At 43.7% G+C, this 26,280-nt stretch overlaps 1 protein-coding gene across 1 annotated transcript in view; it reads left to right on the plus strand.

Annotated features, from left to right (window-relative positions):
- Positions 1 to 25,938, plus strand: part of LOC130535081 (protocadherin-16-like) — a 53,066-nt gene extending 27,128 nt beyond the window's left edge. The window contains exons 3-21 of the mRNA XM_057049914.1: positions 10,741 to 10,929; positions 11,440 to 11,671; positions 11,828 to 12,064; positions 12,352 to 13,380; positions 13,630 to 13,817; positions 13,890 to 13,986; positions 14,269 to 14,426; positions 15,352 to 16,192; positions 18,084 to 18,323; positions 18,812 to 18,937; positions 19,018 to 19,227; positions 19,302 to 20,168; positions 20,244 to 20,357; positions 20,451 to 20,662; positions 20,845 to 20,996; positions 21,078 to 21,208; positions 21,389 to 21,675; positions 21,761 to 21,902; positions 21,985 to 25,938. Coding sequence (XP_056905894.1) covers positions 10,741 to 10,929; positions 11,440 to 11,671; positions 11,828 to 12,064; positions 12,352 to 13,380; positions 13,630 to 13,817; positions 13,890 to 13,986; positions 14,269 to 14,426; positions 15,352 to 16,192; positions 18,084 to 18,323; positions 18,812 to 18,937; positions 19,018 to 19,227; positions 19,302 to 20,168; positions 20,244 to 20,357; positions 20,451 to 20,662; positions 20,845 to 20,996; positions 21,078 to 21,208; positions 21,389 to 21,675; positions 21,761 to 21,902; positions 21,985 to 24,566 — 8,034 coding nt within the window. The 3' untranslated portion in view covers positions 24,567 to 25,938. The remainder of the gene's footprint in view (positions 1 to 10,740; positions 10,930 to 11,439; positions 11,672 to 11,827; positions 12,065 to 12,351; positions 13,381 to 13,629; positions 13,818 to 13,889; positions 13,987 to 14,268; positions 14,427 to 15,351; positions 16,193 to 18,083; positions 18,324 to 18,811; positions 18,938 to 19,017; positions 19,228 to 19,301; positions 20,169 to 20,243; positions 20,358 to 20,450; positions 20,663 to 20,844; positions 20,997 to 21,077; positions 21,209 to 21,388; positions 21,676 to 21,760; positions 21,903 to 21,984) is intronic.
- Positions 25,939 to 26,280: the final 342 nt, after the last annotated feature.

A 26,280-nucleotide genomic window follows, 5' to 3' on the forward strand; every position in this document is an offset into this window, starting at 1 on the left:
ATACAATGCTAAGGGTTACGACACAGACGCTAGTCCAACAGTTGACAATTAACTTTAGTGAAGCTGATTCCTTTAATCCACGGCTAAACATTCATCTTTTACTTTTCCCTGCTTTATTTGGGGACATTGATTGCATCCTTGCATCTCCTCTGTCCTCATTCATGCAGCGAAACGGTGACCTTTGACCTTTGTTGTGTCTGTGAGGTCATGCAGTCACACATTCCACCCCACCAATAAATCCTTCTTTGGAAAACTGTGATTTATTTCTGCCATTGTCACAGAGGTCTAAAGTCAAAGCGCTCAACACGAGCTCACAGAGGTTGGTGCGCAGGGTCTCCCAGCAGGATATAACATAGTAACCCATTCAGCGCCTGCGTAATGTCCTCAAACAGGGCTTTAATTGGATAATTTGTTGAACAATTATGGACATGGTTGAAAGACTAATATCTTTGACTATAATAGATGACTATAAATTATTTAGTTAACTGAACTATAGCTGAAAAAGGACACTGACCCTAATGTAGAGTAATGAGTTTCTCAACCACAAATAGTTCCATTGCCAGCTGGTTTTAACAGTCTTGGCCTTGTGTAATTGGATTATTTTTCAAACAAAGCATTTCAGTGAGGAATAAAATACGTTTATGTGCAACCTTGTAAGTGAGTTATAAGCATGTTTGTCCGGCGTGATCTTTTGAATTGTTCTTTTTTTTAATTGCATACTGAAAACTTAAGGAAAAAGTGGTGTTCATTTGCATGAACACCACTTGATTAAAATCGCATGTTTGGAGCATCAGCAGCGACACTAAAATGAATCCAACACTGTTCAAACTTTAGCTTTAGCATTTTTGCGCTTTAGAAGTCGTTGGAGCCGAAACTGCGCCCTAACTGGATTTTTTTTTCTTGGTGTGAGATATCATTTGTTATATCTGAAAGTCACATGTTAGACCTAAAAGCGTGAACCGTGACCTTCCTAAAAAGATCCCAGACTGAAGAATTTGATTACGCCAGCATTAATTTATTCGGTCAGAAGTTGAGGAGGAACATCTGGCATGATTTAAGCTTTAATGAAAAAGAAGTGATAAAGATGCTGTCATCAGCAGACAGCTTTATTTATTTGTTTGTTTATTTATTTGTTTGTTTATTTATTTGTTTTTATCAGTTCTAGGTGGTGTGACTGTAACCACAACCCCAATTCTCATGAGGACGTTATTAATCCGTTCAGGACTGGCACATTTTTATTGGTCTTAGAATAAAAACCGCAACTTTACGGAGCACAGAAAACAACTGAAAGCTGTGTTTTATGAAGCTCCGAATGCAGCCTGGAGATGACAGCAGAACTGTTCCATAACACAGCAAGGCACTCGATGAAATGTTGTGTCTTGGCTTCACTCTTTTGTTAATAAATGGGTTTCTCTTCGTGGCGTATTTGAAGATAATTTGCTGCTCTGAGATGCCCTATAATATAATACCTCAGATCATCAGAGCAGTCTTTAATTACAAACTCGAAAGAACATTAGAAGTTGGAAAAATGCAAGAGTCCTGTGGGGGAATTTTGAGGCCAATTTATCTGTGATTTATATCACGTTCTCTTGTTTTCCTGTGAAGAACTCCACATGTGTGCTTCAGTTATTGATGAAGCTTCCAGATCCTGATTTGATGATTTAGTTTTTTTTTCTTCTCTTATTTGGGGTGAACTTACTAACACTTTTCACAAAGTCGCCTGACGGCAATCACTCGCATAGCTGCACTAGCAATGAACAACAAACACAGACTGTCCAGATCACCCTCACTTAAACAAAAAGCTACCTGTTCGGACCCCCGAGGGACAAGTGTGTGAGGTGGGTTTGAGGTGTGAGCGGCATCACGAGGAATCCCCTGCACCATCCTCGGCTTTTGTATAACTCCAAACTGTTTTTATTGTTCAAATAGATGTTTCGTTGTAACCCGTGCGTGTTCCTTCTTCAGGGGTCTGCGTGAGTGTAATCGTGTGGATGACATGTTTACTGTGGAAGTCCCTTTTGGTCTGAGAAACAACTGAAGTGCTCAGTGACTACCTTATGTATACTCAGAAGGAATTGTTTGAAATGAATCACATGAAGGAGGGGACTGGACATGTATACAAGATAAAATATAATTACTCTATCGCCCAAATATTTTGGAGAGAACTAAATAAATACCCCAATGAGGAAATGAAACCCACCTATTTTTTGGGAGGCTCGTGTGCAGAAGAATGCCAGTGAATCAGTGGGAACATCTGAGATGGTAAACATTCAAATATTGCCCCCCCACCAAAAAAAGAGAAAGGAAACAGTTCCGACGTAACGGTGCGTTTGGTTGTGGAAACACGGCAAAATCTGCCTCATAGTTTCCAGCAGCTTTCAAACCCAGATAAAAAGGTGCGGTCGTGACGCCGTGGCGGCGATTCGATCCATCTCGGCGTGACGTTGTTTTATGTGAAGAGCAGCTGTTGTTTGTTGTTGGCAGGGAACCGTTTGGAAAGTTACAGGACGCATCACATGTGTTCGCGTGCACTCGTCTGTCAATCTGTGCGCCGTTCCCTTTCCTGCCCGGGATGAATCTCTGTTGACTCGTAATTATGTGACTCGGTGAAACAAAGGAATGAGATCCAAACAGACACTCGGCTCTCTGGAGGATTTCCACTGCCAGAATGTGTTGTCATTATATGTCCAATCCACATCTGAGGCAGAGACGACTCCCTTCAGGACCGAGCTTACAGTTAAACAGACTCCAGTGGAGAAGCGGTGCGCCAGAGCCTTTGCACGGTCTGACTTCATTCTTTTGTAATGTTTATCAGTCGGTGACAAACTCTGTTTATATGTGATTCCACGAGGTTTTTGTGACCTCAGTGCCCCAACTCAACCAGATACCCCCCCCAACACCCAATTTTTCATCTCTGGACACGGGAGGCAAAAGTTGGACACCATTGGAAGTTGTAAGTTTCTCCGACTGTGTGTAGCCGTTTTTCAATGCCCTCGTCTGCAGCAGCTCATTAAACAGCATTATTAGTTTACTTGTTGATGATGTACAAAATGATTTTTCAAATGTGGCCTTTTAGAATAGAATAACACAGTGCTGATTACTATGATTTCATGTGTTGCCTAATAAACAGCTTTTTTCCTTATTACTGAAGACATCTGATCGTTTTCCTTTTGTTAGCCGCTCTTTAGCCACTTTATTAGACAGCCACTCAAAAGAGGATGTCGTTTCTCTTTAGCAAAGAGTCCCTGTATTTTTTAACGTTGACTATGTAAACCGATCTTTTCATTCTTTTCACTTCTCCTCCCGGTTTACAGGGAAACTTCTATTCTTGTTGAAGAAAGGATATTCGAGCTGACAGATCCTTTCATCCGTCAAGAATAATAAAGGAAAATGTTGATGTAACATGGCAGCGGAATTATAGATAAGGCACTAAATTGTATCCAAAGGCATGTCACAACAGGAAGATCTGTCAGGTTCCTCATTATTGGACAGCTGCTGTTTAGGGTGAGAAAATGAAGGACTAATCCAAACCGTCACTCAGTGGAGCCACAGCCTGATGCGTTCATAGGGAATGTAAGCACTGTAACGATGATCTATTGATTTATTTATCTTTTAAATCACTGATGTAAGTGGCTCTGACAGGCTGTTTCAACACCAGCTCTTCCGTACAGTCGCTGAAACCATAAACTTTGGAGATAATATATGACAGTGAAATGGGATGGCATCAGCATGCGAATACTCCTCATACTGAGAGGTTTAATCAGGAAACGTCAAGTCTGCGCCAGCTCACAAATTGGATCGAGCCAGGTTTGTTTTGCAGGTTGTGAATATTTTTTTTTAATTGGGAGACCGCTTCATTAGAATGTTATGCTGCTGTAAACCTGCTTTGCACAAGGACATGAGGACAAACGCCATGAACAATCAAATATCTGGATCTCTATTTGGAGCTCTGGGAACCAGGGTCTAGCCTGGCTCTGCAACCACATGTGTACTTTATTTACGCACGCCACGCTCAGTGGGCATTCTCCCACCCACTGCATGCAGCTGTAGTACTGGCCTAGCCCACATCAGTGCTCCTGCACCCCCACATGCTTTGAATGGTTCATATTAGCTCCCCTCCCACTTACCCAAACCCTGGGATCCACCGCCTGGCTTTCCTCAGCAGGCCAGAGCCGAGCACAGCCATTGGATGGTTGTGAAAGAAAGGACTTGCTGAAACAGAGCTGTGATAGAGCCTGACAGGTCTGGCTCCACCAGTATTTGATGTGAGATTAGCTTCCTTGGAGGAAGACTTCTGAGAGTGTAGCTCCTAAGCAAGCTTCAAACTTCAGTTCACCACTTCCAGCGGATGTTGTGTGGGTTTGATTGGCTCTTTAATGGCTTCAGTACTTACGTTAGTGGGTGTGCGGAGGTTATTTATTGTAACCCATTGAGTTACTGTTTATCTTAGCCTTTATGAATGGCATTTCTTTAATCGGAAGAAAAGGCTTGAAGTAAAAAGGCACACTTCCTGAATTGCTGTTCCCAGGACCCTTTACATTGTTTTGCATTTTCATGTGAGATTTTGTTCTAAGTGATGCTTTTTATTTTCATCCCTTTTCAAAACCGCATAACAGCTACAAATCAAATCCTCCCAGTTAGCCTGTTGGACTCGAGTGTCATATCGAACACTGACTGGGTTAGTCCACATCAGGGGGCTTTTAAAATCACCTTAAAGCTATTTCCAAGGTGCTGCATTCCACTTTGGTGACTTAAATCTTTAGCAGCTGTATAGGAATATCCAACTTCAGTAGGCGTTCAGTTATCAATATGGAAGTAATTTGTAATTAATCGACCTCTACATCTCATATGAAAACAGAAATGGCAATCTGTCCCTGCTCCTGAATGCACCTTCTCTCCATTCAGGTCTCCTTTCCTTTCCACGATATGTCTCCTCACAGCTCATTTTGCCTCTCTGAAAGCCCCCTCTCCTTAAATGGTTTGATGGCTAATCACTTCCAGATGTAAGATGGAGATGAAAGACAGACGCTTCAGTTTGAGAGTAAAAAGGAAAAAAAAAGGTCTAATGAAAGTTTAAAAAAAAAAAAAAAGACCAGTATTTAAGTTCCAACAAGTTTGTGACATCTTGAAAATTGCGAACTACAAAGAGGGACTGTTGTGAGAGAAAATGTGTTTTTTTTTTTCCTCTCTTGGAACTCTTTGAGGCAGGTCTGACATGTTTATGTTAAACATAAGAGTTATGAGTTGTGTTGATTCTGTCAGTCTCACTGATGGTGTGCCTGGTTAATGGAGGTCGATGAGGACAAAAATGTTATAAAGAAGCCTAGACTGGGTCTGCTCATCTCGGGTTGGAAACTTCAACCCCAAGTCGTAAGGTTTCATACTTTTCTTGACACAGATGTCTGCTGACCAAAGTCAAACCTCTCGCTTTGGTTTCACCCTTGTTGAAATGTATAAAACCCTGTTCTGTTGCAGAAAGAAATATTTCCAGTAGGAAAATAGTACACGGTGTGTTTAGGTTGCCCATTATATCTCGTTGCATTCATCAACATACGGACCGTGCTGAGTCTGTCAGATGTTTTGACTAACCGTTTTTTTTTTCCAGCCGTGCAGTAGTTATGTTGAGTGATGTGTGAAACGAAAGGAAGGAGACAGAAACCTTATCCTGTAGCGTGTCTGCACTCTTAGCACCGAGCGTTGTTATACGTCTGTGTACTACACCACCTCCCCTCTCTTCCTCTGCCAGATATGTGGACCTTACAGCGCGCTAACCTGCCGCCATTAATACGGGTGCTGCGCAGAGACAGATGATAAGCTGCAGCTCCTGGAAAAATTGTTGATTTAGAAATGAATACCTACTAGTCTCTTTGTGTCAGATTGTACCCGGGGCAGTCCTGGGAAAGAAAAAACAGCCCAATAGCTCTGACCTTTGAGGGTCATAATCTTGGCAATCTGTTTTTTTTCTGCTATAGATGTGTTCAAAGGCAGATGACAGCTACAGTATTTATGCTAGCATACTTGCTGTGAAATATTATCTGTTGTCATGTTTATTCTTCAGTCCATCTGCAATAGATCATTTCAGTATTCGTATATGGCTCTATAGGTTGAAACCATTAACCCTACGAGGACAGTTGTTTCTCTTGTACAGTCAAGATTCAGCGAGGGATGATTTGACTGGCACATGCATGCATGTTTTTGGAAAAATTCGGCGCGATTAAGACAGTGACCGATCCTGACAGTTATAAGGCGTTCCACGGGGATACCTCAACTCTGCAAATGTATTTTAATGGACATCTGGAGGAGTTTGTTCGCGTGAAGTCATGCCGGGATACTGCAGGAGGCTTTGTGGATTTGACTTGCTAATAACGAATACATGTCTGCATAACAATGTCAATTTAACCTAAAGCACCTTGACAGGAAAATCGTCACAAAGACTAAATGTTTATTCTGATGAAATGTGTTACAGTCGGGGTGTTGTGTTTATTTTGGGGTAGTGTTACTATTCAAAGAAAAATCTATGTAGATTGCAGGATAGATTGTATAGATGGGGTTTTTTTATATTAGCAACATTTTAAAAGCAGATTGTTAGTAGTAAATGGATGTAAATATAAAATCTTCCTCAAAGCAATAGTATAAAATCAATCATATGTGCAAGACATTGGACCACAAGTATTGATATAACCTTCAGTATATATTTACTGTATATTTCTGTAGGCACCGAATGGCCCCTGTAAAATCCATTCACACATGCTTTTTGATACAAGCTTAATGTGCTGTGAGCTGAATCACTGAATAGTCTTTCCATGACCTCCGTCCTCCCTCGCAGCACTTGTCACCAAGAGATCTCAAAATCAGACACACAGTGCCAATAAGTAGACTGGATTGGCCTTCACATACATTTAAACGCCCAAAGTACGTTTTCATTGTGCTTCGACTGAATTTCATTACCATTCCTACATATGCTGGCTGACGCTCTGAACATAGATTTGCAATACAGGCAACATTTGGACCTTTCCATGGACAACGGGGCTGGAGACAAAGAGCTTATGGTTTTTATTGACTCTATGTATCGTGTAGCATACATTAGGAAAAGTAGACAACAGTATCAGTTTAATTTAGGGTTTGGTTGGTCGGAAGAACAAAGTAAGGCCTCTGGGATGATTTTCAACTTTTTTTTTCAGTTCCTTTGAAATTTCATTATCTTATATCGCACTTATGCAGAGTAGCCAGACATCTCTGGCCGCTTTGACGGTATTAAATGTCACAATTTCATAAACCTTACATATGTCTAAAACTATGCAGCGAAGATTTCAGCCCTTTTGTCTCCTGAGTAACCACCAAAATCTTTCACACATGGTTGGTTCGAATCCAAACAACACTCTGTGTGGCAAATGTTTCGGTTTTTTTTCTTCATCAACAGTGTGTGGGCTCCTTCCTTCCATTTGGCTGGTGCGGATTTTTTTTTCCGCCTGGATCTTTAGTGTGGTGGTGGACATGTCACAAATTATGCCTATCTGCTACTTTTGTGAAAGGAAGGGGGTAAGAAGCCCTCAGGCCGTCTCTCCACCTCTTTCTCCTCATTTGTGCTCTGCTTAGAAGTGATGCCAAGACAATAGGGGGAGAGGAGTGTGCGCGGCTTAACACCAGCTGTGAAAACTCAAAACAACTCTCAGTCCAGTTTTCTGCAAGATCCCATACTGAGCCTCCGCTTTCATATGTGCCTTCGCCGACTAATGACTTTATTCCACTTAGCCAGTTTAACAAATGTGCATGTTTGGACGTAATACGCTAAATTCTGCTACGATTTTTCTGTTTTTGATTGGTTTGGTCTTGTTCATCGACCGTAAAGAACAGTTTGATTGCCTTTTTGGGTTATTCAATAGTCTCCAAAATGTTGTTCAGGGTCTCCTTTCCCTCGAGAGTGCTCTGCTCATCAGAGAGAGGGAGATTGACAGATGTAGTCCAGTATTTTCTGCTTCATACGTGACTCCTTTCTTGTGGCGAATACAAAAATATTTTGTTGTAATCACACCGTAGAATGGGCTTGATCTCTGTTTTGCTCTGCAGGCATCAGAAGAGGATGATGAGTAAGAACTGTTTCCCCCAGCGTTTGCACATTCGTGTCTTCGCTTGTGCACTTAAGGAACACAAAGAAGGCCGTTTACACGCACTTTCTGATTGATGTGTGCGATAATTTCCTCGTCGGCAAACATTTTTCTGGGTTTACGCGCACCTATTTGGATTGGCTGGGTTTACTGAGGAAGATGCAAGACAGATTTGTTTGACTGGGCACAAACATGAGGAGCAGGACGAAAAGCTGCGTTTCTTCTTGGGCATCTCACTCTTTGTTGGCCTCTTTGGCTTAGATTCTCCATCATTCGCAGGTTATCACATGATTTTTTCCCCTGCATGCCCCAACAAGGTCACACAAATCCACATGTTTTCACTTGGTCCAGAGATATTTATGATACTAGGACAGAAGGAAACAGTCATATAGTTATAGCATAAATGTCACTGTAAAGGAAAGTTTGCTCTAAAAATAGAAAGCACCAAATTTTGGGCTTCTTAATTTCCAAACTTGGCTGCCTTTCAGACAAGAGAGTCTGAATACAATCTCAGCCAGAACATTTTGCTGCATTTAAAAGCCTCAGGGTCATTGCTCAATTGGAACGCCTTACACGTAAATATGTGAAGACATGAGGTTTTCTCCCAAGAAGACTGTTCTCTTGATTAGAACGTCAATCAGAAAGTTTCTCCTTGTAGGCGTTTGGATTCTATCGGGAAAAAAACCCCACAATGTGCTCCGAGCATCTACCGTCCCCCTGCTTGTTTTACAAAGGAGTTGGCCAAATGTTGCTCCCCTCAGATTGATAGAACAGCTCATTCCATCCTCCACTCTTGCATATGGACAGAATACCGTTGGCTGTTTCCTCTGCATTTATTGCATCTTTTCAACTTCTCGCCTGAGATGTTCTGTTTATAATACCAATACCAATGTTTCATAGTGAAACGTGAAGGGAATCGACAGAAAACTTTTTCTAAATCGACATTTAAAATTGATTTTACACACAAGTACAAGTTTAAGCTTTTCTCTCTTTCATGCTTGTAGGCACATTTACCCAGTCCTAATTCTTTCAGACTTAATGGCTTCAGGCTTGGTTAATAGTCTAATTCATTTTTAATTGTCCCACATGTCCTTCATTTGAGTGGCTGGTAAATTATGCACTATTGGAAAATAAGGACACTGTTTTGCTGCTTTTAAATTAGAAATGAAAGTGTAATTAAAACAGCAGTCACTGCTTATTCAAAATTAATCCAACTACTTCTGGTGGTAATCAACCTCTGGTTATTACATTTATTAAAAACTCTTTTTCTTTTTTAAACAAATAACTGTGGCCAAATTGAAAACAACATGCACTCCCCATGCGCCTGTCAGGAAAAGGTCAGTTTCAAAAAGGAAAATATTTTCCAGATCACCTGCAAAAGTTTGGTAGCTTTTTCTCTTTGGCTGCCAAAACGAGCCTTCACCTTTTCCTCCACACGGCACTTGATAAATAAATAAAGCTGCAGAGCGGCTACGAATACCTGATCTTTCTTCAGAATTAGAGAATATTACAGAAAGCATCGCTATGTGTTAAAAGATGAAGTGGCTTTCTTGTATTGCCTTTGGTTTCTCCTTTCCTCATGTGGTTTATTATTCTTCTCCTTGGATCGGGTCCCTGCCAGCTTTACAACTCCCTGACTCCTACACACCGCTCACCCTCTGTCAGGCGTCACAGTCCAGAATGTGGGGCATGTTCATCTCTTTGCCATCTGCTCAGGAAAGAACTGAAGTTTAAAAAGCTGCACCAACACCTTCATCACCTCAAATGAAATCTCCTAATTTCCATCTGCCCACACTCCTACGCATCTCATCCATTAAAAAACAAACAAACAAATGAATGAAGGGATAAGCACGGAGATGTTTTCTTTGGCAGTGTTCTCTGTCTCTGTGGAAGCTCCCTGCTGCACCTCAATCGTTGAGCTTCCCCTTTGTTCCAATTAGTTTTTTCCGAAAAAGATCTATTTCAAAAAGATGGACGGAGAATTCTAATCAACATGTGTGGCTTAACCCTAAACTGTGATTCAGAGCCAAACACTTGTAAACAATTATATGTAGCTGCGACTCAGGGGCCCGATCTGATTGGTTTTGGGAGATCTTGCAGTAATTGAGTTGGCTCCCCAGCTCATGGCTTATGAGGTCCTTTTATAGCTCCCACAGTTGCAACCCTCTATAGATGTGCTGCATTATTAAAACCAGACGCCAAGTAGGACTTTATATTAAGGGTCTAAAGCGACGCAACGAAGCGTCTGTTGGTGGTATCCCCGCCATTCAGGTCACGGTCCTTTGTAGAGAGACGCTTTCCTTTTCCTTTTGGAGGCCCTTTTCTCTGCTGGCAGCCCTCCAAAGGTCTGCAGAAGCCATCCTCCATTGACCCACCCTCCTTCAGAGCCCCCTTTCACCAAAAATCCTCTTTGGCTCCTACAGAAATAACCAAAGAAAGTTTCAAAAGACACCAGGCTACTACCCATTAAGTTTTAGCCTTGTCAATTGCCCCCCGTTCTTCTATGCCTCTGATGACAGTTGCTTAAGGGTTATGGAAAAACTGGCGACTGACATACATTCGCTCCACTTTAATGCACTTTTCATGCTCAAAATTGGAATGTTTAAGTGATATCTTTTTTTTTTCTTTCTTGTAGGTGACCGCAAGAGATGCAGATGGAGGATCATTTGGCTCCATTAGCTACTCCCTCAGTTCTGGCATCAAAAGTGCTTCTCCGTCACAGTTCACCATTGGCAAGGAGACAGGCCAGATCTGCACTACTGCCGTACTCGACAGGGATCACGGGCCAGCCAGCTTTGACTTTACTGTTACTGCCGTGGATGGGGTGAGTTTTCATATTTTGAAATACGGCTTATAAATTCATTGAGTCAGAGCAATACTATAAACAGGGCTTTTTCAGACGGGAAGCAAAGACATGGCCAACTGTGCAGGAAAAACACTTTGATTTGCGCAGCCAAGTAGGAAATAAAAACCTTAAGTGACAAGTTTACTCCAAAGCTAGCATATTCTGTTACCAAATAACCAAATAAGACTTTCAGCAATGAAAATGCATCCCTCTGTCATTAGTGTGACCCTGTCTGGAGAAATAGACCTACAGTATGTTTTCCACAAAGTTTTTCATGGTGCCACGGTGTCTTATCCTCCAGTGGTCTCGAGAAATTTCTGTTAGTAACAATAAGTCAGTACTAATGGGGACACTTTATAAGCTCTGTTAAAGGTATATTTAAACTGGTTTAAACTGGGTTTAAACCATTAATATGACCTAAAACCTTCTTTTGGGTATGTTTTAATGCATATGAAAGTGTAACAGAGTCTCTCTTTGTTTCCCTGCCAGGGCGGATTGAGCTCGGTAGCCTATGTGAAGGTAGATGTGGTTGACATTAATGATAACAGACCTACCTTTTACCCGGTCAACTACGCTGTTAGTCTGAGCACGCAGAGCGCCCCTGGGACATCTGTTGTCAGAGTGATGGCCTATGACCCCGACTCGGGCGAGAATGGCAGAATTACATACAAAACAGCACCTGGAGGGGCCTCTCCTTACTTTACGCTCAACAAAGACACAGGTTGGCATGACTACTTTTACAGTCCTCACACACACTGATTGATTTTTTCCTCCCTTGACAGTCTCACCCATTCTATAACAATATTTTCTTGCTTGATTTATAAGGAGTGACCAAAAAACGCCTCTTTGAAACGTGCCTGTGGTTTTGAATTTGCAGGTGTGATCTCCCTGTCTCGGTCCGTTTTTGGGAAGGCCAATTCGGTTATTCCGATGGTAATCTCTGCCCAGGATGGTGGTGGTCTGGTTTCCCTCACCAATGCCAGAGTCAACATCAGCGTGGTGGCAGGCCTGGTGGCGCCACCTGTGTTCGAACACGCTCACTACTACTTCTCCATAGCTGAGGATGTGCTGAGGGGAACGGTTGTAGGCATCATCCAGGCCAGTGTGAAGACAGGTGTGATGCTTACTTTGTTCTCATTTGCTCACACAGTTTATGGGCGCACCGTTCATGACATACACATTTCTTTCCTGTTCCCTGCCAACAATAGGCACTGAGCCAGCATACACACAGAATGCTCAAATAACATCAATCACAAATTCCATTTTCCGACTTTGTTTATGTATTCACGTTACAGATGACAAATGACATCTTGGAGTACACAGTTGCTTAAGTGCTGCTGGTCTGGCCTCCTGGGCTATAGTGACAGGCTTCTGTTCTTTGTCATCTTCCTATGTTTTCAGACTCCTCTCGGGATATCTCCTACACCATCAGTTCTGGGGACCCTGTGGGATACATTACAGTGGATCCTGACACAGGGGCCCTTAGAACCAGTCTGCCCCTGGATCATGAAGCCCAGTCATCTCTTGATTTGGAAGTGCAGGCCCGCAGCGGTAACCCTCCAGCCTTTGGCCAGACCCGTGTCCACATTAGCATCACAGACATCAACGATAACCCACCTGTGTTTTCACCTTCACCCTATGAGTCCCTATTGCTTCCAGAGCATACGGAAATGGGAACTGTGGTATATCGGGTCCAAGCTGAAGATCAAGACTCTGGAGCTAATGGCCAACTCTCTTTTGATCTTTATTCTCCCAGTGGAACCCAGAGGACCTTTAGCATTGATCGCAGCAGTGGAGAGATCAGGTTGGTCGGGAGCCTCAACTATGAAAGTACTCCTCGTTATGACCTCCAAGTGATTGCTAAAGATAGTGGAGTACCTCAGCTCAGTGCTACCTTTGTACTTGTGGTTCATGTCCAAGCAGAAAATGATCACGGCCCTGTGTTCGATACCCTTACCTACCGTGTTGAGTTAAAAGAGGGGACGCCGATAAACAAACGTTTCCTCCAGGTCAGGGCTCTGAACAGAGAAACATCTGGTACAGGTCACTTTGGTCCCCTATCCTACCATCTCCGTCCAGATGGAGATGCGGCAGCCTTTGGTATCGCTTCCGACAGCGGCTGGCTGTTTGTGAAGAGCACCCTGGACAGGGAAGTCAAGGATATGTATCTTCTGACTGTGCTGGCCACCCAAGGTCACGGGCAGTTAAAGAAAACGGGCAGTGCTACAGTGCGGATATCAGTGACTGATGAGAACGACAACTCGCCGCGATTCACACAGGACAGGGTCTTTATGGCTGTCAAAGAAAACATGCCTGCAGGAAGCGGTTTTGGTCACGTGTCCGCCACAGATCGAGACAGCGGTCCCAATGGGCGCCTTAGCTACCGGTTCCTGCACCCTGACCGCCATTTCCAGATAAACTCCCACACAGGTTAGTATAACTGCATATTTTCCGCAGCCCTTGTAATTGTATTATTAAGAGATAGTTTAACTCTTGAATAAATTATTAAGTTGAAGAACTCTGCAATATGAAAATAAACTATGAGAACTATGAGAAAGATTTTTGGGTCTGTGAAGTGGATAAATCACTAAAAAGCAACCTTCATTCAGTCTTCAGTCAAATCATCTGTTTTCATCAGTCCTCTGGAGTTGATTAATCTTCTTTTGTTCATCTCTCTAGGTGAAATTAATACAAAGACGGTTCTGGACAGAGAGCAGCAGTCGAGTTACCAGCTAATAGTGTTGGTTCAAGATGGAGGTTCTCCACCCCGCAGCGCCACGGGCACCGCCTTCATCACCGTCCTTGACGACAATGACAATGACCCAGCGTTTACACACAGCCCGTCTGGCAAAAACCTCATTTTGCAGGTGACAACCTAAACCAGACAAAAAAAATGTTATTGCTATTTTTGTTGACTTGTATTATTGTTTTCTGCCTAGGTGACAGAAAGTCAGGCTTCTGGGGTTTTACTGGGCACGCTGCAAGCCAAAGACCCAGATGAAGGAGAGAATGGCACTGTATTCTATAGTTTGACAGGTATATTACACCAAGACAAGATAACCATGATTCTATGGAAAATAAGTTCTGAAAGAGCTGATTTATGTATGCACAGATGCTGTGTAAAGCAGATTGTGAAAGGGATCATTAGCTTTTTTTAAATGATTGTTTTCTATTAATAAAATAGTTAATTTTAGGCCTTATGCTAGTTTAAAAGTTTGTGTCCAAGATCCCAGCGTGAATTGAAATCCATGATTTAACTCTGTAAATTATTTTAATTTGCTTAAGAAAGTATCAAGTGCATGTTTTCCTCTTACCAAGGTCCCAGAGCCGACCGTTTTTCTCTGAACCCAAACTCCGGAGAGCTGCATTCAGCTTCCGCTCTCAGCCACTCAGACCGTGCTGAGTACTCGCTGATGGTGACAGCGACTGACAGAGGACAACCTCCGCGCAGCACCTCCTGCTCCCTCACCGTTCAGGTCAGACATTCACTGGAGCCCATCCAGCACAAACACCCTTACCACTCACCTATTTAATATCAAAGAATAGGCTCAGTGCTGAGAGGATTCATGTCTCTGGGCCCCTCAGACTAACTGCAGACATATCAGCCTCACTTCTGACAAGCTTCCCTCCCATCCCCTCCCTTTTCTTCCCCTGTGAGTTTTCAAATGGGAAATTTCTATCTCAAATGGAAAAGTGGGTCTGAATCAAATACTCCCAGCTGCCTCATGATGAGGGCCAGCTGCAGACTGCTCTGATCAAGGTCATACTCAATGACTTCAACACTTTTTTTTAATACAGTGGACTTTGTTGACATGATTGGCAGAGATGCACACACACACGTAAATCACGCCATTAAAGGTAATTCAGTATTGACTAAATTAGAGAGTACCTAAGATCTGAACTCAAAACAGCTCTTTTTAGGAACAGATTTTTCCATTTTCTCATTTCCGAAAAAAAAACAAAAAAACAGAAAGACCTTAATGATTGGTTAATTGGGTTAAATGTTGTTGTTCTTACCCACTGAGATATTGCTGTAATTTCCTTTCTACAACCAGTAATGATGCGGCGAACTGGACCGATTTATTTTCAGAACACATATTTTCCGTCAGATCCGGAAAAAAAAATTTACATTTGCCTGCTTACTTGGTTCTGTTCCTCCCTTCAAAGCTCTTCCAACATATGAACACAATGCTTAAAGGGTTTTATAGAAATCTTGTACAATGTGTAATCTGCAGTGCTGTTATTGTGCAGAGCAGAAAAGTGGCAACAGAACAGTTCTGTCTGAGTGCATTTGTGTTCACTTTGTCCATGAATATTTTCTTTTATCCATCAAAACTTCCATAAGATATTGTCTTAAAAATCCACAATCCATTCAAATATTCCATTGCTTCCTCATTTCAGGTTCTCAGCATTAACAGGCCTCCTTCTAGTTCCCATTCGATAACTTTCAATTCGGTGGAGGAGACTGCACCCGGGTCAGTAATCGGCTCAGTTCGCCACCACGGGGGAGAAATCTCTAAAGACGGGGAGGTGACCTACACGGTGATAGGTGGTACGGACAGTGATGGAACGTTTGTTGTCGACCGCCTGACGGGAGACGTATTCCTGGCACGTCCCCTGGACTATGAACAACACAGCCACTACACCCTCCAGATTGAGGTAGACGACCTCTCCCAAGCCACACTGAGCAGCACTTTGGTTCACCTGGACATTGATGTCGAGGACAGTAATGACCACGCCCCCCAATTCTCCGAGGATCCCATCACTATTGTCATATCTGAGAGCACGGAGCCCGACTCGTCTGTCTATACATTTCAGGCCGTGGACAAAGATGGCAGCGAACCCAACAGTCAGTTAACGTACTCGATTCTACACCAGTGGCCAAACACACATGGACTCCTATCCCTGGACTCTTCCACTGGAGTTCTCTCTATTGCGCAAGAGCTGGATCACGAGGTCACCCCCAGCCTGTTACTGGTTGTGAAGGCAACAGACTCGGCCCATGATGCCAGTCAGAGGCGTTGGGGTTCTGTCACTGCGAGGGTATACATAACCGACGAGAACGACAATCCTCCGGTGTTCCGCTCACCTGCCAGCGTTAGTGTCATGGAGGACCAGCCAGTTGGCTTCGTGACCCTGTATGTAATGGCCACTGATGCAGACGAAGGGGAAAATGGCAGAGTGACCTATAGGATCCAGTCAGGCAACACTGGAGGAAAATTCAGCCTTAATCCCAATACTGGTAAGTCTAAAGGTGCTGTTGTAACTCTACTTGTTCTTCTACACACTAAAATATTCTACTTGCATAATATGAACACTTCTTTACATTTTTTTGAAAGCTTTTATGTAAGTTTCTATGTTTCTATTTTAAGAACATGTTGTGTACTAATTATTTTCTATATTAGAACGATGCCAGAGTTATTTTTAAGCATTTGCAGCTCATCTAAATTTAAATTTACGTGCACGTGAACTCATCCCCCCAGACCTTTCCTCTCACACAAGCTCTCGTACAGTGAAACACTGCTTATATCTAAGCACAAGACGCTTGCTTCACCTTTCATGACTTATGTCTCCTCATTGGAGGCTAGACAGTCAGAGCAGTGTGCCAGAAAAATAGTACGCACGCAAACACAACCGCACACAAACATACACAAAGCCTATAATCTGTTATTGTGGAACTCTTCCCATGAAAGACCAAAGAACCTCCTGCCTGGGCTTCTGGGAACCATTAGAGCTGGGATCAGTTACATGTGTTTGAGCGTACGCGCGAGTGTGTTTGTGCGCGTAACAGTAAGAGTGCGTCTGCGTTTGCACGAGACTGTCACTTAGTCGGGGCTGACCTCGGGCCATTTCGTCCTGTGGGCTTTGTTGTGGTGTGTAAGACACGTGTCAAAGTTAACTCCGCCTTCCCCCTCGAGTCCTCCAACTGAAAGCCCTCTGCAGCAGCTCAGGGATGGAAACATTCAGGATCTGTCATGCATGTCACTTCTGCTTTAAACCAGTACGGGCGCTCACCTTGAAGTCTTTTCATGCATCGCGGTTATTTTTGAGAACGATGACAGAGGTGATCCTCTGCACACCTGGTTTGCTTCTGTATTGAAGATGGTGATGGCAGAGCTATGACCATCTCTGCATGCTTGGTTTTCATTACTCTGGCACTGCAGTTACCACAGTAGAGACGGCTCTGGCCAAGTGGAGGTCGTTAATTTCACTTTGGGAGCAAAGGCAGTAAATACACAATTGATCTAGGGCATTAGACAACACCATGAAAGGACTAACGTGGCATTTTAGAAATGTCTCATTTATATAGCACAACAAAGTGTGTTTGGTTGTCCGAGCAACGCCAGCAAACCTCACACTACAGTCCAAAGTGTTGGCGCCACAAACAGTTTACGTACATACTTACAATGCTGGAATTGAAAATATTCAAAGCTTCCCCTTTCCCAGTCCCTTTTTTTCTACTCACATGTTATCAGTGGACAGGGATACAGGAGGATCACAGTCAAGTCAAATTTGCTGAAAAATATTCAAGCCTGTAATTCCTGCAAGATTATAGGCTTAGGGGCAAATTATCCCAATCCCAACAAGATAAAAAGGGAAAAACATGCTAAAACTAAAGGTTTAAACTAAAACTGGTTTAGGACTCTTTTTTTTTACATTTTAAAGCAGTGAAATTGAAATTACATTGCCGCTTGCTGTCCTGTTTTTGGTTCAGATAATGAAAAGGCAGGGTTGTCTCGTAATTTCTGCAGAGCACGGCAGGCTTGACCCTTGCATGCATAGACTGTGTTTACTGCTTGTTTTGTGATGGCTTCTGCATTTTCCATTGGAAAAAGGAAAAAAACCAAAAAACTTGTAAACTGTGGCCAGATTGTAGGTCTTTACAACACTGGTGGTGGTGGTGGTAGCGCTCAGGTAGGTAACACTGTTTGTTTGTGGAGGAGATTTGCTTTCATTTGTCTCTCACACTCCAACTTCACAATTTAAATACATTGTTTAACTGCACAGTGGAAAGTGCCATTTTATACTGCAATTGTGTGTTACGGCCTCTCTGAAAGAGGATGTAATAAAACACAGGCACACACACAGGAAATCTCTCCTCACATCAAACCTCTGACTCCTTTCTTCGACAGGCTCTCTGTCTATTTTCAAACCTCTGGATCGCGAGGACCAGGACATCTTTAACCTAACAATAATCGCTGAGGATCATGGGATACCCCAGCGGTCATCTACCCAGCTGCTGTGTGTCCACGTGATTGATGTGAACGACGAGGTGCCCTGGTTTGAGGAGACCCAATATGAAGCCCAGATCTCTGAGAACCGACCTTCGGGAACTGAAGTGCTAACAGTATCTGCCTCTGATCTGGACCAAGGTGAGACTGTGTTTGTGTCTGCTCGTGTGAGTGCGTATATCCATGTGGCCAGAGACGTAATGGAAATGATTCTGTTTTAACAATTCCATGTGATGTTTTTCAGCCTTGGTGTGCTGTGTGTATGGCTGAGTGTGTATTTGGATTACATTAACAGTTGGTTTTAATTGAACACAGTTGGAAGGGATGTGTACAGAAAGTTTGCATTCCCCCTGGCTTAGTCAGAAGCACATAAAACAGAAGGATTATAAACTTTCCTTCCAAAAACAATCAGTGAAGCTTGCCCGGCTCCATTCTGATATCATGCAATCTGGCATTGAGAGCACAGTCTCCTCTCAAACATGCCTGACTACGACATAAGAGCAGAACAGGTCATTTGTCTATAAAGATCCAATTAAATTCTGCACTTTGTTGAAATGTTGCAGCCAAATAAAGGAGACCATCACTTAATAGAATGAGAGTTAATGAACATTGTGTCTATTGTTCTTTAGGACCCAATGGACAGGTGACATATGGCGGCATCGCAGAGGAGGATTTCAATATAAACCCAGTTACAGGTGTAATAACAACCACAAAGTCACTGGATCGGGAGCTGCAGGAGTATTACACTGTCACAGGTTAGATTCTAAAGCATCACAAATAAAAGTACCTCAGAAATTCAAAAAGGAGTGTCACCTGTTTTTTTTTCTCCCCACAGTTTATGCAAAAGATGGAGGACTCCCCCCTAATTACGCCAAAGCCACAGTGAGAATCAGAGTGCTTGATGAGAATGACAATGCCCCCGTCTTTGGGCGTCTCTATTACAACATTGAGGTTCCAGAAAACCTGGATGCAATGCCTCTGTTTACCCTGAGGGCCAATGACCAAGACACAGGAGAAAGTGCCATCATAAACTACAAAATTTCAGGTGATTTTGACATTCTTTGACATTCGGTGAATTAACGACATGACAGTTAGAACTTACAGTTCTTCCTCTTGCAGCTGGAGATTTAGCTGGAGATTTCCACTTGGACAGAATGTCGGGGGTGTTGTCCACTTCCAGACCTCTAGATAGGGAGATGAGAACTGGATATACGTTAACGATTACAGCGCAGGACCAGGGCCACCCTGCCCTCAGCAGCATTGCTACAGTGGAGGTGACTATTCTGGACATCAACGATCACAGCCCACAGTTTGAGAGCAGCGCCTACACTGCAGACATTCCTGAAGATATTCCTATTGGCTCGCATGTCCTCGATGTGAAAGCAACAGATCTGGATGAAGGCCCCAACAGCCGCGTTCTCTACTTCATGAGCAGTAGCTCACACAGTATGTTCATCATTGACCAGGACACAGGAAGCATTATCACAACCGCACCTCTAGACAGAGAGAAAATTGCCTCTTACACCTTTAAAGTGTGTGCCACAGACTCCTCCCCTTTAAACCCTCTAAACTCCACCACTGAGGTGACAATCGCTGTCCAGGATGTGAATGACAACGCTCCCTTCTTCATTCAAGACCCACTCATTGTGAATGTCTCCGTCAGCAGTGCGTCCAGTCGTCGAGTGCTGGCCACCATGAGAGCAGAGGACAAAGACTTTGGGGCCAATGGCTCCGTGTTTTATCGTTTTGCAAACCCCGTGAGGGGTTTTACCATCAACTCTCTAACAGGAGATATCCAAGTTACAGAGAAGCTGCAAACTCTGTCCCAAAGCCAGAGGACTTTAATAGTTCAGGCAATGGACCAAGGCAACCCGGCTCAGTCCTCTCTGGGGGTTGTCATCATTTACCTTAGGGAACAGATCTACAGAGGCATCCGCTTCTCCAGGACAACACGAGATGTCGCTCTGCAGGAGAATGCTTCCAAAGGTTTGATGATATTAAACATTTTCCCTATGAAATATGTAATTGCATATTAATATATATATTTTTTTCATCTCACAGGCACAGTGGTCACACAGACTCAGGCTCGGTACCCTGATGGTTCTCAAATTGGTATCAGTTACAGTATTTTCAGTGGAAATAGATTGCAATCTTTTGGAATAAATACCATTACTGGTGAGTTCAGCAAGATGGCATTATTCCCTCCATAGTGGTGTTTTGAAAACCTCTTTTAACCTCCTTTCTTTTCATCTAATTTCTGTCAATAAGGTGAAATCTGGGTGCAGAAATCTGAAGGGCTCGACTTTGAGGAGACTCCGAAACTCCGCCTTGTGGTGAAAGCCGAATCGGCGTCCTCCAGCTCGTACATGGCTGTTAATTTAATCCTGCAGGATGTCAACGACAACTTGCCACGCTTTCAACTCCAAAATTATGTAGCCTACATTAGAGAGGCACAGGGTTATGATTTTCCCATTATCCAGGTACAGTAGCCGCCTCCACACACACTTAAGTGAGCAAAAATATGTATGAAACTGAACCCCTGTGTAAGACAATGGGTCCAGATTTTACACCATAATCTAATTTTTGCCATAAAGATAAGATTTGCCGGTTAACTTTCCATTTCCCGATTGTTAAACTGTGTGTTGTCGCATATTTGCTGCAGGTTGCTGCAGTTGACCTGGATCAAGGACAAAATGGTCAGGTGATCTATTCTCTCAGGTCATCGTCCATGAGCGGCTTGTTTAAGATTGACCCACTGACTGGCAGCATCACCACCGCTGCCATCATGGATAGAGAGATCTGGACAGAAACCAAGTGAGTCATTTCGTTCATCCAGTCGCCACAGAATTGCATGGGAGTAAAGACACGGGCACTTATATATATGTTTGCACTCAGGCTTGTTGTCACAGCAACAGACAGGGGAACCCCACGACTGGCTGGCTCTGCGACCCTCACTGTCATTGTTACTGACCTCAATGACAACAGCCCAATGATTCCCCTCCCTCAAGAGATTCATGTGCCGGAGAGTAAGTCAGATTTACAATTAACGCGCATCACTCGGGGTGGCTGGAGAGTAAACTATAATAATCCTTTCCCAAATTTCCATGTATATTTGGCCAATGCACTCAAAAAGTTAATAAGTCCTCATAAAGATACATGCTGTTGTTGTACTCGGCTTAATTTATCCTACTGGTCTGCACATACAGATACTCTGATAGGCACAGTTATCACCCAGGTGACAGGGAATGATGTGGACTCAGGCCCAGCCCTCTTCTACACATTAACCTTGGATATGAATAGCCGAGACATGTTCGGGATCCATCGTTACGGAGGAGGCGTGTCGCTGACAGGCCCTCTGGACTATGAAGAACGGACATGGTACACTGTGACTGTCAGCACATCTGACTCGAAGCATCACAGCGAGGCAAACCTCACCGTGCTGGTGGATGATGTGAATGACAATGCACCCACCTTCACTCAAGACGTGTATCAGGTACGGCTGCTTTTACAGCCTCAGGTGATTAGCATGATTGTCAGCTCAGTGCATGACTATATCTGTCCTCTGTGTCTGACATTAGGTGACTGTATCAGAACACCTCCCAGCAGGCAGTGCAGTCATCACAGTCACGGCTACAGACCGTGACTCTGGGGACAATGGCAAAATTACCTACAGGGTGATGTCCTCGACTAAAGGCATCTTTTACATCGACCCAAGCAATGGTAAAGTCATTTTCTGGCTTTTGTCAAAATTCTGTATTGTGAACGCTGAGTTTATGTCCTGTGTCTTTTGTTAACCTCACAGGTACTCTGTTCGCCAATCAGAAAACGGCGTTTGATTCCGAGAATCCATCCATCCTCGTGGTCATTGAGGCCCAGGACCAGGGCACTCCATCCCTTTCATCCATCGCCACCGTCCACGTGCATGTGACCGATGTCAACGACAACGCCCCCATCTTCCACCAGTCGGAATACCGAGCCAGTTTGTCTGAAGATGACGTTCCTGGTTCAGCTATTTTGACCCTAGAAGCTGTGGATGGAGACGTAAACCGGGAAAACTGTGGTTTTGATTTTGCCATTGCCAGTGGCAATTCAGGGAACACCTTCCAGATTGAAAGCAGCGTGCGTTACTTGGAGGGCCATGGCTTCCAGACAGTCGGGAGCCTGATTCTGGTGGAGGAGTTGGACTATGAAGCAGTGCCAAGTTATAACTTAACTGTTGTAGTGTCGGACCGTGGAATCCCTCAGCGTAGCTCCAGCGTGCTGATCCTCATCAGCGTCCTGGACACCAATGACAACCCTCCAGCTTTCAGCCGTGCAGAGTACAGCGTAGTGTTGAGCGAGGGTGTGGCAGCAGGGACGGAGATTCTGCATCTGTCTGCCACGGATCCAGACTCCACTCCCAATGGAGAGGTTCAGTACTCCATCTGCTCCGGGGATGAGACTGAGCTTTTCCAAGTAGACCGGTGGACAGGAGCCTTGCGACTTCAGCGAGCTCTGGGCAGAGAGAGCCAATCAACTCATGTGCTGATTGTCCAGGCTACTGACGGCCGAGGCCAGTACGCTTTGGCTCCAGTGAGTATCGAAGTCAAAGACATCAACGATAACCGGCCCTTTTTCCCCCTCAAACTCTTAACAGCGAGCATCAGGGAGAATAAACCCCAGAATGCCTTAGTGACTGTATTGCACGCAGTTGACCACGACAAAGGCGTTTTTGGACAGTTAAAGTACTACATGTTAGACAAATCCAGTGATGGCAAAGAGACCTTCTTCATCAACCAAACTTCAGGGGAGGTTCGGACTCGCTGTAGTTTTGATTTTGAGAAACTCAACTCCTTCTCTTTTGTAGCTGTTGCCATGGATGCTGGCAACTATTCTGCCACCGTAACAGTACAGGTTTACGTAACAGGGGAGGATGAATATGATCCAGTTTTCACCTCCTCTGACTTTTCATTCAAAGTGCCTGAAGGAGCCAAGAAAGGTCAGATAATCGGCAAAGTACAAGCCCAGGACGAGGATGGAGGTGTGGATGGTATTGTCCTCTACTCTTTAGTACACGCGTCACCCTATTTTGAAGTCAACAGGTCTTCGGGAGCAATTTCCTTAAGAATGGACAGCCACAGTACACCCGGGAGTCGTTCTAAAAGAGAACTACGTCTTATGACATTGGACATCACAGCTCACAGCCCTCTGGAGACATCTCGCATAGCTGCAGCCAAAGTTATCGTCGATGTCACCCACACCTCCTTTGGTCTCACCACTGATATGAATACGCTGCTCATTAGTGTTGTTGCTGTTTCACTCGGGACCATCGTCATTCTCATAATGATAGCAGTGGCACTAATTTTTGTAAGACTGAGGCGCCACAAAAAGGAACAGCAAAAACACAGACAGGCACCTGTTTCAGACACGATGTTGCACAAGCTTGAAGAAACAAAACTAGCAGCTAATGAGATGATTTACCACCAGGCCCTTCCTGGATATGCAGCCGATCGGGGCAACAACGTGGGTCCGTACACTCGTGGAGGATCGCTGGATCCCTCCCACTCCAGTGGGCGTGGATCGGCAGAGGCAGCAGAGGACGATGAGATTAGAATGATTAATGAACACCCTCGGGTGTCAAGCATCTCCTCTTCCATGCAGGAGCGCATCTCTGCTCGAGGACCAGACTCTGGAATCCAGCAGGATGCAGATCAGCTATCAGATGTGTCCTGCGAACCTTCGATAGACTGGTTCAGAGGGAAGAAAATGGGCAGCATTAATGGTACGTTACTAGCTGGCCAGGTCCCTGTCTACAGGGACGAGGGGGGCGGATATGTGGGTGTTGGACGTGGACTTAGCATTACCCACCCAAAAGATTACACGTTCCCACAGGATGGGAAACCAGCTGTGGATGGTTCATTGACAGCCATCGTGGCCAGTGATGAAGAGCTGAGAGGAAGCTATAACTGGGACTATTTGCTAAACTGGTGTCCCCAGTTCCAGCCTTTAGCTAACGTTTTTACTGAAATAGCGCGTTTAAAGGACGAAACGGCTCCTCCTCATCCTCGCAGATCATTCCATCACAAACCAAAGCCCGAGTCAAGAATTGACCCTCCACCTCTCATCACATCTGTCGCTCACCCGGGGGCAAAAACTGTACCTCCAAAGCCCGCCGTGGGCAGGACATTCCCCCACTTGGGTTCTTTTCGACGATCTCCCCTCAGTTCAGATGGGTCCATCTCGTCAGTTGCTATGTCTCCAAGCTTTTCCCCGTCTCTCTCTCCCCTAGCAGCTCGCTCTCCTGCAGTCACACCTTTCAGTGTCTCGCAGGGTCCTTCTGCATCACTGATCAGCGCAACCGAGCACAATTTGGAACACAGTGAGGAGGCAGAGCTGAGGATTTGAATGCTAACTTGCAGACTTGAAAATGAATCACTGCTACCCCAGACTCGTTTTTGTTGTTTGTCCACAGGGGCTGCAGACAGGAACCTGTTGAGGCTCTTGTTTGTTCTCAATCTCCAGGGATTGAGTTAAAACAGAGCTAAAGTCATGGTGCTTAAAGAGAAACTGGACAACATGAGTAAAATGGACTATTTCTTCTATGTTTGTGTGTGTGTGCGTGTGTTTGTGTGTGTGTGTGTGTGTGTGTGTGTGTGTTTAAGATGGAAAGAGAAATCCTTCTGATGATTTGTGTTAGTTTGCACATTCAAATGAAGATTCATCCACGTTGTCAATATTTTGTACAGAATCATGTCTATATTTTTATACTCTGGGTTTCAGAAACAAAAAGGCAACTCTGCCTAAACGTTGCATAAACCTCAGTATATATATATATATATATATATATATTTGTATATTTGATGCTTGTACTGTTTACATGTTTGTACTGTATTTTGGTTTGATCTGGCAAATGTCGTGATTACAAAGCTCTCCAATTCATGCTTTTTGAATTTTTGTAAACAGTTACTGTAAATATTCATAGAGGCAGAGCCACCCATTCAGTACAAATGTGATGAGAAAACATACAAGAATCCAGAGGAAAAGGAAAACCATGTCATTTCTCACAGTCAGCCTTAGTGTTCCCATATTATATAGTTTATGAATATTTGTAAAAAATCAAATCAAATCATGTCATAGATATTTGAGCAGTTGGATATGGGGTAAATGTAAATTTATCAGCAACCTTATAATTCCAGAGAACTCTGACATTCCTCAGTTAAATCTGTCATAGTGGGGGAAAAAATCTGATCTAACCAATTTATAAACTCACCCATTTAGTCTTGATTTATTGAACATTTAAGTACCTGTTTGAATATTTTTGGATGTTGTCCTTTATCTTTAATGTCTGAGACTTTAGACATAAAAAGGAAACTAATGTTTTAACCTTTACAAAACCTAATCTTGTGCTCCTCTATGCGTCATGTTTGCTTAAATCCCCACTATTAGGTCACCAGTAACTTTTACTGGCAAGACGAATGTATTTAAGATTTAATTTATTACTTCTAAAACTAAAAGACTTGATGAATTGGGCTACAGGGATTTTTGTCTGACCGTGACCAAATGCTGTGTGAACACTCTTCTACCTGTTTGAGAGAATGAATGATCAGATCCTTGTTGTTTTATACAGAAGATGCTCCCCACTCACATTCCACGTTTGTCTAAGCTGTTTGTGTAAATTGTACCGTATGAGGAAAACCAAGTTGCTCTGAATTTTCATACGTATGCATAGAAATGTTTTGAGTAAAAAGTGCCTGATTAAAGTACTTACATGAGCAGATTCATGCCTCTGTCACGTCTCTCAGTGTGAGGACTGAATCACCGTACTTTCAGGGTGGCCTTTTTGTACGTGGAAGGCAGGATGCACCCCTTAATGAGTCTCCAGCTCCTTTCAGCATTTGGGGGTTCAGTACCTTGCTCAAGGGTATCTTGGCAGTGCTCTGAAGGGGTTCTGGTACCTCTCCCTGCTACCAGAACACTTTCCAAGGTTTGTCCACACTGGCGCTTGGGTTAAGAACCCTACGCTTCTCAGCCCAGCCCTCTAGGCTGAGCTACCACCGCATGCTAGCTTTATTTTTGTAGTTTAACATATGAGATTGTGCTAGAAATTGATTAGATTTTA

The sequence above is a fragment of the Takifugu flavidus genome, chromosome 12 (assembly GCF_003711565.1).
Source record: "Takifugu flavidus isolate HTHZ2018 chromosome 12, ASM371156v2, whole genome shotgun sequence".
Classification (NCBI taxonomy): Eukaryota; Metazoa; Chordata; class Actinopteri; order Tetraodontiformes; family Tetraodontidae; genus Takifugu; species Takifugu flavidus.